We start from the raw sequence: 11,433 nt of genomic DNA on the forward strand, positions 1-11,433 counted from the left end.
CGATGGGTGGGTGGGGTGTGGGCTGCGCAAGCAGGAACTGTCCGCCAAGCAGAGAGCCCCTGGGCTGTGTCTCTCTCTGTTGCCCACCCCCACCCGCCTCCAGTCCCAGGGGAGCTCTGTGCTCAGATGCCAGACTTGCTCCTTTCTCTCCCTATAGCCCCACCCCTGCCCTGTGCCTTCTGCCACTTCTCTTCTGTCAGCTCTGTGCTCCATGTCAGCATCAGGCCCACAGCTGGAGGCAGCGGCCAGGGATGGCAGGGCCTGGTGCCAGCTCTGTCTCTGCTCTCTCTGCAGGACTCTGACCCGTGCAGGCATCCGGCTGCTCCCACCAGGGATGTGCCAGCAGCTGCCCAGGCTCCGAGTGCTGTGAGTGGCTCACAAGTATTCCCCAGTCTTGGCATTGTGCCCTTGCTCCCATGGGCTGGAGCAGAGGCCCCTCCTGCTTCTGTCCCTCTGGGTTACTTCTTTTGCTGGAGAATGGGACAGTCTGCGGAGTACCTGCTCGGGAGGGACTGGGCTGTCCTCTCTTGCTCGGGGCAAAGGGACAATAGCCTTTGGAGTCTGACCAGGGTTTAAGGCCCAGCTTTGCCCCTTAGTAGCTGTATGAATTTGGACTCACTCTCTAACGTCTCACGGCTTCAATGCCTCATCAGTAAAATATGGATAAATGTGTGAGGGTTGAAAAAAATGTCTGTCCAGCACACAGCACAGAGTGCTAGCACGTAAAAGCTGCTCAGCCAGTGGCATTGCTTATCTAGTAAGAACATTAAGGTCTTCCGGAAGCATGGAGGCATTTAAGTGGCCTATGAAGTCAAGGGGAGTTTTGTTCTCCCTCCTGAATCCGTTCAGAATGTGAGGCTTCTCCACATGGACCCACAGCTCAGGATGGGGAGGCTGACCCAGGAGACACTGTGTCCGCAGCTGTGCTAGCCTGGGTGTCTGGAGACGTGGGCTCAGCTTCCAGCCTTGCCACTGACTGGCAGTGTGTCCTTGGCAGATTCTGTCCCTTCCCTGTGCCTCAGAGTCCTCATCTGTTAATGAAGGGGTTGAGCCAGATGATCTCCACAGGCCCAGGCTTACCCCCCCTCCCCCACCTCGGGACTCTGTGCGTGGGGACTACGGGGATGTTTCTTGGGTTGGTGGTGACTGGCTTGCCCAGTAAGGCCTGATATGGTCCCTGCTGGCTGTCGCAGAGCCCCGGCATCCTCTATTCCTTTTCTCATCTCTGTGCCCCTCTCACTTCCTGTCTCCCTTCCCCCAGGACCCTCCTAGGGTCCCCTAGGCCTTGGGACTCAGCAGGAGGAAGGGAAGTCCCCTTGCTGGGAGGCGTGTCAACAGCCACATCCCTGCAGAGTCCTCCCAGCCCTCAGCTGCTTGACAGGAAGGCACATCCTGGCGGGGCTGCTTCTCCTGGCCCCCAGCCTCACCCGGTCTTGCTCTCTCTCTCTCTCTCTCTCTCTCGCTCTCTCTTCCCCCAGGGAATTGTCTCATAATCAAATCGAGGAGCTGCCCAGCCTGCACAGGTGTCAGAAACTAGAGGAAATGTGAGTTGGGGGTGTGGGAGCGAGGTGAAGGCATGCAAGCCAGACTCGGGACAAGTCTGAGGGGAGGGGGGTGGGCAGGGAGCACACTCGGACATTTCTCCCTTCTCTGAGTTGGTTGACCCTCCCAAGGGTTAGGGCTGGGAGCTCAGCAGAGGCCTAGACAAGGCCTCCAGGGACCACCGACGATGGACCCACCCCGTCAGTCTCAAGGTGGCTCATTGGGGGTCAGCCACAACAATGAAAGGTAGTAGTGATTAGGGCCAATGGAGGGCCAGAATCACATCAGCACTAGGAGGTGGGACACACTCACACATAGGAGAAGAATCCCAGGATTCAAATTTGACAAGGAAAAAAATCACCTAAAAAATTCTCTAAACTCTTTTCACTCAGCTTCTGTTTTTGTTTTTTTTTGTTTGTTTGTTTGTTTTGGGTTTTTTTCAAGCCTGGTGGGTCTCCTGAGCCTCCCTGTCTGTCCCTTGACCCCAGGTAGGGCAATGCCTTTTGGGGCCCAGGCAGGATAGGGGTGTGAGGGTCTGTCCTGTTTGTCTAGATGCCCAAGGAAAGAGGGTCTTCAGCATTACAGAGGGACACGCTCCATCTCCCATTCAGACAAGCAGTCCACTGAGCTCCACCCCCCAGCTTGGGCCAGTCACTGGGTCATCCAAGGGCGGGGCAGTGCTCTGCTGCTGGACTAAGGTCTGAAGAACGCAGGAGCGAGGTTGCCTGGGCTGGGAGCCAGCCCCGGTGGGAACCGTGGAAACTGACTCCCTTCTGGGCCACAGGGATGGTTTTGTGGCTTTGTCTTCTGACCCACTTACCCAAGGCAACCGGATCCCCTTGTGCTCCCTTTAATTCTGGTGACTTCCGCGGGCCCTTTCTTCCCGTGCCAGGAGAAGTGGGGGGCTCTCCTTTCTTCCTCATAGTGCGCGGGGGGCGTGGAACGGGGCCAGGGTTTGAGCCTATTGGCTCATCTAGTCTCTCTTGTTGCCCTAGAGGCCTCCAGCACAACCGCATCTGGGAGATCGGAGCAGACACCTTCAGCCAGCTGAGCTCCCTGAGAGCCCTGTGAGTATCCTGCAGCATCCCAGACTGGACCCTATGGGGGCCCACTGTGCCCCTCTCTCGGGCACACTCCATACCCACAGTGTACGTGGCAGTGGCAGGCACAAGTCTTCCCTGCTCGGTATCCCTGCCCCCAGCGCACGCGCACACACGCATACACACACACATATACCAGGAGAGGTGCCTCCCCTTCCAGATGGCTTCTGAAGCCACTTCTCCAGCTGGTGCCCAGGGGCTGATGAGATTCTGAGGCCAATCTGCCAAATCCCCTTTTCTGTGGCCCCAGCCAGGCAGCAGGTACCTTCCCTGAAAGGCTGAGGGTTCTGCTCCTGGGGGCAGCTCAGATGGGGAGTGTGAGAAGGAGAACTCAGGAGGGGAACGGCGAGCCCTGCACATGTCCTGGGTCTCACCTGTAATCCCCTCTCTGTGCACAGGGACCTGAGCTGTAACTCCATCCGGTCCATCCACCCTGAGGCCTTCGTGACCCTACGCTCCCTAGTCAAGCTGTAAGTGCATTCTGCACCCTCCTCCCGCTGGATGGAGACCAGTGGGGACCCTAGGCTAGCGGAGGGTGGGGGTGGGCAGGGGTGGGAGGACCCACCCCAGAGTGGGGACATGCACGAATGTCTGACCGCACATCCCAGCCTCATCAGTCATTCTGACGGTCCGTTTGACAAGCCATGGGTCCTGATAAACTCCTGCAAGCTCTGGAACCTCATCTGCTAACATTTGGCAACATCTTAGTGGCCTCAGTGCCCTGTGCCCCCACCCCCTCTGGTCTCAGGCCCTCCCCCAGCCTCTACATGTGCCAACAGAGAGGAGGTTAGAGCCCAAAACTCCTTCACAACCTGGGACAGTGGCAGCAGGTGTGGGAGCCAGGGTCTCAGCTCAACAGTCCCCCACATGAGCAGTAACACTAGAGGGCTGCCATTCTGCAGAGAGGCAGAGGCTCACAGGTTCCCTAAATTACACAGGCTGCAAACAGGGAGCATATAGTGCTGGCTGCATGGTCAATAGGTCAGAGCTGGAAGGGACCTCTGGTGGGACTGTCACACACTGTGGTGCAGGTTGTGTACTGCACAAGGGCTCCCACCCAAGAGGGAACTGACTGGCTGCTTCCATCCATGTCCCAAAGATGTGTCCATCCTAATAGGACCCTTTTCTGATTAACACCCAGACTCCACGGGCTAGCTCTAGTCCTGGCCTTGGAGATCATCTAGCCCAATCCCTTACTTCACAGGAGAGGCCTCCAGGCCCAGGGGAGAAGCCCGCTCAAAGCAAGGCCAGAATGCAAGCCTTCCAGGAGGTTCACAGTGCCCCTCCTGTCTGCCACTCTCTAGGCTCTGGGCCAGAGACTTGCAAAACTCACACCTCGGTCTTCCCTCTCCTGTTTGCTCTGCTCCTGCCAGATAGGTAGGGTGGATATTTTTATCCCCTTGAAAGATGAGGACATTGAAACTCAGGCAAATTTGTGATTCCCCTTGGTTATGCAGGGAGTCGGTGACAGCGCCAGGTTTCCTACCTTCCAGTCCAGGCTGTTTCCACGACGCACAGTCTGTGGTGCTGCTGTTTGGTTTGGAGTACTGGTTCCCTGTAATGTGTCTCCAGTAGAAGACCGTGCATGTCCTCATCTCTGGCTACAAAGCCAGCCCCCAAAACAGAACAGATGACCAAACCCCTGCTTGTAGTCAGAGGCCAGCTCTGTCCAATCCTTGACTCTGGCCTCTCATGTCGTCAGAAAAGTGGGGGAATAGGGGGAGGCAAGTACAGGCAGATGCCCTAGGGGGGTGGACAGGGACCCTCGGATGGGACTGGGAACTGGGCATAGGAGCTGTGGTTAAGGAACTCTGTGACCTATGAGTTGGGATGGCTTGACATTACCTTAGAGCAATCCCTAGTATATAGTTGGCCCCCAGTATTTGATGAAGGAATGAATGAATGAGTGAGTGAGTTAGGGGTGGTGCCTCTAGCAATCCCTGACCATCCTCCTGCTCCAGCATTTCGTGTCTTTGTCTCTCTTTGCTGATCTTCTGTCCTCTGCTCCTCTCCTCTTGCTTCCATCCCAGGCACCCTGGTCACACCCTCAGCACAGCCCTGCCCCCTCATCATTCCCACTGACTGCCAATAACCCTGACCATGCACTGTCCTAGGGACCTGACGGACAACCAGCTGGCCACACTGCCCCTGTCTGGACTTGGGGGCCTGATGCATCTGAAGCTAAAAGGGAACCTGGCTCTCTCCCAGGCCTTCTCCAAGGACAGTTTCCCAAAACTGAGGTGAGGGTCTGGCTTTCCCCCACTCCCAGATAGTTTTGCCCCGGAGTAGCTGGGGAGGCCAAGGAGGGACAGAGAGAGCAAAGCCATGGGGCTTCACCTTGAGAAAAACCTGATGGCCCAGAGGCATAGGGTTTGGTCACTGCTCAGTGGGAAGGGCTCGTGCCTCCCCTTCCTCATCTCATTCACAGCTTTTCTTTCTGTCCCAAGCAGCAGCCCTGAGGCTGCTGAGACCTCCTGTGAGGACAGGAGGAAGATGAGGTGCAGGCCCCCGGACCTCCTTGCTCCTTGTCCCCTTCGGGGCACACAGACTGCCTGTCCTCACTTGAGCAGCATCTGGGCCCCTGCGGTGAGGGCCGAGCCCAGGGCACCGAGGAGTGGAAAACAAGCCGCCCGACCGGTCCCTGGTGCTAATGACATCCAGGCCTTCTGCCTGCAGCGGCAGCACAGCCTGTGTGGCCCAGGCCGCCCCTACTGCCAGCTAACGAGCTGCCTTGGGGCATCAGCCCTCGCCTTCAGAGGGCACCAGATTCAGCTCTGCTCTGCCCAGGGGTGGGGCTGGGGGACAGGGCAAGGGTGAAGCAAGAGTCACTATGAGAATCCCTGTCTCCTGAGATCTCAAAAAAAGAGTTGCTGGCTGGGAGGGGAGCAGAGCACTGGAGTGCTGTGTGATCTTGGGTGAGCTGGTCCCATCCCTGAGCCTACTGAGGGGACCCCATAAAGGACAGAAAGTTTATCTTCCCATCTCATTCTCAAGATGAGTGAGGAAAAGATTGGCAGATGCTCAGAGCCCTTCAGAGGCAGGAGCCAGGCTGTAGGATCCGTACAAAGAAAGCCCAGAGGGCCGCCTGCACTGTCATCGGGGCGCTTTGGGGTTGAAAGGCCGGTGCTGAGTGCTGGGTCCCTGGGTGGGCCGCCTAACCATTCCTCAGACAGCTCATTTTACCCCTGTGCCCCCTCGGCCCCCAGGATCCTGGAGGTACCCTATGCCTACCAGTGCTGTGCCTATGGCGTCTGTGCCAGCTTCTTCAAGGCCTCTGGACAGTGGGAGGCTGAGGACTTTCACCTTGAGGAGGAGGAGGCTCCCAAGAGACCCCCAGGCCTTCTTGCCGGACAAGCTGAGAACCACTGTGAGTGATGGGGCTCCTGGGCAGGGCGGGTAGGTGGCCGTGGAGAAGAAGTTAGGGAGGAGGCCCGGGGGACCCTGAGAGGGGTCTGGCAGGGGCTGCGGAGGCAAACCCCAAGGGTGACCTGGGAGGTGACCTCTGTTTGCATCTTGTCTAAGAACGTAGCCCAAAGGTGCTTGGGGAGAAGATGATGACAAGGACAGTAGTAATGTTTCCATATTTGTCACGCCCTTCTTGGTCCCCAAGGTGCTTCCCAAGCTGCATCTTGTGGAGCACTCTTGCCCTCGTGGTTCACACGTTCCTTCTCCATGGCTGCCTCCTGGCTACATGGGCCCTGTGATTTCATTCTCAGAGAGGACACCCATTTTCTAAATCAACCTGAGCCAAGCAGGATTGAATTAAGTCAATTAAATTAAACCTCCGTTTAAAAAAAAAAAAAAAAGTCCCCTCACTATATGTCCTAGAGCCAAGTGGAACAGCGTGGGAGATTATCACTCTCCCAAGTCCTCCTGTCCCTCAGAGGCCACTGGCTGCAAGAGGACCTTGCTGAGAAGGGCCACATGGGTCTCTTTCTAGAACAGTTGTAAAAGAAGGAAGGGTGGAAGTAGGCAGCTGAGGGGGCTCCGAGAGACCATCTGCCAACGGTGTCTTAGATAGAGGGCAGCGGGGAGGGCTTCTGTCCCCCTCACCGTCACTCCATGTGACAGAACACAGGTAGAATCAGGAGGAAGCAAAAAAGGGCCCCTGATATTTGAATTTCGTTTTCAGTCTCTAACCCCCTCTCCACAGTATGTCCATGGAGAAGCGAAACAGAAAAGTCAGAACGAAAACATGTAAGAAAAGCATCTTATGGTGGTGTAGACAGACCTGGGTTCTAAACCCAATGACACCGTTTACCAGTTGTGTTGCCCAGGACAAGCTCTTCAACCTTACTGAGCCTTGTTTTTTGTTTTTGTTTTTTTTTTTTTTAATCTGTACAGTGAGAACTATACTACATATCTCACAGGTCATAGGGAGCAAAGCATGACCCCTGGTACTACCTGCCACTCTTACTACTGGGAACAGGGGCGGGGGCCTCCCCGTGTATGTGAGGAGGAACGGCGTGTTGTGTAGTTTGGAACACAGCTTATGGAGGCCAGTATTCCACAAGCAGTTAAGGGGTCTCTGGGGTCTCTCTCCCAGACCCCTCCCCGGGGAGGGCGTCAGGACCCCTTGAAGAGCCCAGAGGCCAGGCTGGCTCTGGGCCGGCAGACAGCTGTCCCCAGGGGACATTCCCGGATGTCTGTCTGCTGTACACTCCCTCAGGGGGCTGGAAGGAGGAATGGAAACTTTCCTTCCTCAAGGTGAAACTTTCCACCAGGCTTAGGTCTTGGAGAGCCACAGGGCGTCAGAATCGTGGGCTGCCTGCCGCTGGTAACGGGAGCTGGGGCAGGGCCCCCCACTTCCTGTGGGAGCTAATAAGCCTTGAGGAAGAAAGCCAGGAGCTTCGGCTGCAGCCAGATTTGATTTCCTCCTCGTTTCAAGAGTGGTTACTTAACACCTTGGCTGTGACTTTCCCAGCCTCAGACGGAGTCCGCGGGCCTCAGCCTGTGCATTTCATTCATGCGTTCTGATTTCAAAGAATTGCTGAGCTCCTTTCTGGAGAGCCGGGGTGGCAGGGAATAAAAGGTAGAGAGGAGAGGAAATGCCAGCACTCTGTGGGCACACCTCGGCCTCCTCCCCGCCCTGATGGTGTCTGGGCCAAGGGCAGCTCCACAGAGCCTTCCTGCCTCCTGGGAAAATGTCCAACTGAAGGTGTTTACCCTTTAAGTGGGGAGGAAGGAAACAAACCACATGAGTCAAAGATGGGGACAAGCATGACACAGAGTCACCCCTTGTTAGTGTGTGGTGGAGGACGAGCCCACGGGGCACTGTCATTGAAGCCCGGTGCCTTACAGGCGTCCTTCAGAAGAGAAGCAGGGCTCTCCTACCACTCGGGGCCTCAGACACCTTGCCTAGTCTCACTAGAGAAACTGAAGTCTTATTCTTTTTTTTTTTTTTAAAGATTTTATTTATTTATTTGACAGAGAGAGATCACAAGCAGATGGAGAGGCAGGCAGAGAGAGAGAGAGAGAGAGAGGGAAGCAGGCTCCCCGCTGAGCAAAGAGCCCGATGCGGGACTCGATCCCTGGACCCTGAGATCATGACCCGAGCCAAAGGCAGCGGCCCAACCCACTGAGCCACCCAGGTGCTCCTGAAGTCTTATTCTTAAAAAATAGTCTTTCGGTGATGAATTATTGCTGCAAACAAGCGTTTTGTCTTTATAAATGATAAGATGTTTAAGATGATCATTTCAAAATTCTTGTAGAATTTCTGGACTCCCAAGGTATCCCTAACACCCCTGGAGTTCATAGGCTCTGGTTTAAGAAACCCTGCCATAGTGACTAAGAGGAGAAAAAAAACTCCTACTTGATTCAAACAAGTTACAGAGTTTCTTTAACAATGGATTTATCTTTGTAATCCTATTTTCTCAGGCTAAGGAACCGCAGGGTCTAGATTTAGAATGGGAAGGATTGGTAAAGATGATCTAGTCCTGCCTCTCACCCCGCTTAGAAGTGCCCTTTCTCTTATCTGGGACTTTCTGTTCCAGCACCTCTGGGGACAAATGATGCCCAGCTCGTGCATCTGTAAAGCTGTCCCCACATTCCTTCCAGGCTGCCCCCCTCCAACAGGAAAGCATAACAGTTAAGTACCTGGGCTCTGTAGTGAGACAGACCAGGTCAGACTTCCGCCCTGCTGCACACCGACTGGGAGACCTGGGGCAAGTGCCTTCGCTTCCATGAGCCTCAGTGTTCTCATCTGTCAAATGAGGTCAAAGGACACCTGCCACATGCGGCCACCGGAAAGGTTAATGAGACCGTGAAGACCACGGCTCGCTGTGTGGAGCTGGTACAGGAGCTCAGAGACTCTTAGCCTCACTGGCACACATATCTGTTAGTTGACACGGTTCACACTGCCGTGACTGCCGGATCCTCTTCTGTCTCCATGAGCTCCCTGAGACCAGGACCGTGTCTTCCTCATCCCCAAGTTGCTCTGCCCTTGCCCGAAGCCCAGCAGATGGCAGGCATGGCATGCGGCCCCTGGGACCTCAGGCCCACCTCTCTGTCAGCTCTAAGTGTGGGAGCTTATTTGTGTTAGTGACAAGGAAAGCTCATTTGAATTGTTAAGTCACCTCCTTCTATGACCCTTCCTGATTCTATCCTCTGCACCAACACAGCATGTATGAGCACAGTTCCTTTATGCCTGATGGGACTTCAGCTCCTGGAGGACAGCCACAGTCTTCCCACTGAGTCTTGCCTTGCCTAAGTTAATCCCCCAGTGGCTTTGACCATTTCTCAAGTGTGTGGCTTCTACTCGTTCACTCTCCCTGGTTCACCTCCTCTGAATATAGTCCAGCTCACTACTCTGTCTTAAGAAGATGTCCTTCCTGGGGCACCTGGGTGTCTGACTCTTGATTTCGGCTCAGGTAGTGATCTCAGGATCATGGGATCAAGCCCCGTTTTGGGCTCTGTGCTGGGCATGGATCCTGCTTAAGATTCTCTTTCTCAGGGCTCCTGGGTGGCTCAGTTGGTTAAGCATCTGCCTTCAGCTCAGGTCATGATCCCAAGGTCCTGGGATAGATCCCTGCATGGGGCTCCCTGCTCAGCGAAGAGCCTGCTTCTCCCTCTTCTGTCTGCTGTTCTGCCTACTTCTGCTCTCTCTCTGTCTCTCTGTCAAATAAATAAATAAAATCTTAAAAAAAAATAAAGATTCTGTCTCTCCCTCTCCCTCTGCCCCTCAACCCTGAACTTGGGTGTTCTATCTCTCTCTTTCTCCAAAGATAAAAAAAAATAAAAGTAGAAAGATTTTCTTTCTTGCACATGGTGTTCACAACTGGACAGGGAATTACAGTGGGGGACTGGCCAGTGTGGAGAACTGTTTGATTACCAGCTCCCATTTTTAAGGCAGCCTCCACCCTAACTCTAACACGGTAACTCTAACACGTGCTAACCTAGCAAAAATAACTAGGCTGCCTGGAGGGGACGCGCGTGCTCAGTTACAGGATAAGACAAGCAAGTCTCAGATGAAAATTTGCCGTAAAGAGCAGACAATGCAAATAATCCACATGTAAATAATAGGAACAGACTCTTTTCACCCAAGAGTAGAACAGATGTGCAGGGCTGCTGGGATGACCTGTGCCGAGCAGAATGAGCTGGGGATGGCAGCTTAAAGAGGTGGGCATTTGGAGAAAGATGGGGCTTGATTGTCACCAAGACCTGGCCCCCAAGCCACCTTCTGGTCTCATCTCTCAGATGACCTGGATCTGGACGAGCTCCAGCTGGAGATGGAGGACACAAAGCCACACCCTAGTGTCCAGTGCAGCCCCATTCCAGGTGAGATGGGTGCCTTGGTACGGGGTTGGGGGCAGGACTGGGGGAGGAGTACCCAAGTATTTAGATGAGATGCCCATTCAGCGTGGCATGTTTATAACCATACTTCAGGCGCCTTCTCTGCCTAAAAGCCAACATTCTGAGGGGAAGACAACCTCTTCTGGTGATTCTTGGGGAAGGAGCTAGAGTTCTTCCCTTGGGTGGCCATTTGGAACAACAGTAGGGGAGGGGCGACTGCGGGGAGAGGGAAGTCAAAGCAAAGATCAGCCAATAAGTTAAACATCCGAGAGAAAGTGTCTCTCACTGAAGAGAGAAGCAGTGAAGAATGTCTTGACCCCATTGTTCTGGGTGGTGTGTGGCGCTGCTTCTGAGCACCCCCTCAGTCTAAGAGTCACAGAATCCTAGAGTCAGATGGGCCTCCGAAAGGTTGCCTTCTCCATCCCTCTCTGCTCTCTTTCTTGAACAGTGTGCTTCTCTATTTCATCTCCCCTCCATTTTCCCGTTTTCTCTCTGTCTTTGGTTCGTGTCCCTTGGCCACCTCTCTTGCTTTCTCTGAGCTAAAACAGTGCTCAAGGACTGCCAGCACCTGCTCGCAGCACTCAGTGGCTATAGCACGCCCTCTAGTGTCATCCCAGAGCAAGAACACCAACGCAGTCTGGAGGAAACAGGTGGTGTTTTCTTCCTGACTTGGAAACCCACAGGCTTCACACTGCCATAGAAATTTCGCCTCTGAAAACCAATAATCAGCAGTGTTGAGGTAAAAGAGGAGGCTCCAAAAGGCAAAGTCCAGCTTGAACTTGCTTTGAAGATAGATCGTACAAGTGGTCAGATAAATTATGGTACATCCATATGGGCAAGTATTTACTACGCGGACATGGAAAACATTTTGGAGGAAGATAAAGATTTGGGAAAGTGTGCATAATAAAATTTTAACTTAAGAAAGGGAATTAAAGCCTATATGTGGAAAATCCCAGTTTAGTTTAAAAACATATATGTTTTAGGTGCCTCGTTAGCGCAG

General features: G+C 54.1%; 1 protein-coding gene across 7 annotated transcripts in view; it reads left to right on the plus strand.

Moving 5' to 3' along the window:
- Positions 1 to 11,433, plus strand: part of LGR6 (leucine rich repeat containing G protein-coupled receptor 6) — a 120,096-nt gene that overhangs the window by 103,304 nt on the left and 5,359 nt on the right. For all 7 annotated transcript variants that reach the window (XM_047705640.1, XM_047705642.1, XM_047705643.1 and 4 more), the window contains 7 exons: positions 295 to 366; positions 1,479 to 1,544; positions 2,538 to 2,609; positions 3,041 to 3,112; positions 4,757 to 4,882; positions 5,849 to 6,009; positions 10,338 to 10,418. In XM_047705640.1, the coding sequence (XP_047561596.1) occupies positions 295 to 366; positions 1,479 to 1,544; positions 2,538 to 2,609; positions 3,041 to 3,112; positions 4,757 to 4,882; positions 5,849 to 6,009; positions 10,338 to 10,418 (650 nt within the window). The remainder of the gene's footprint in view (positions 1 to 294; positions 367 to 1,478; positions 1,545 to 2,537; positions 2,610 to 3,040; positions 3,113 to 4,756; positions 4,883 to 5,848; positions 6,010 to 10,337; positions 10,419 to 11,433) is intronic.

This window comes from Lutra lutra, chromosome 15, assembly GCF_902655055.1.
Source record: "Lutra lutra chromosome 15, mLutLut1.2, whole genome shotgun sequence".
NCBI classification, from domain to species: domain Eukaryota; kingdom Metazoa; phylum Chordata; class Mammalia; order Carnivora; family Mustelidae; genus Lutra; species Lutra lutra.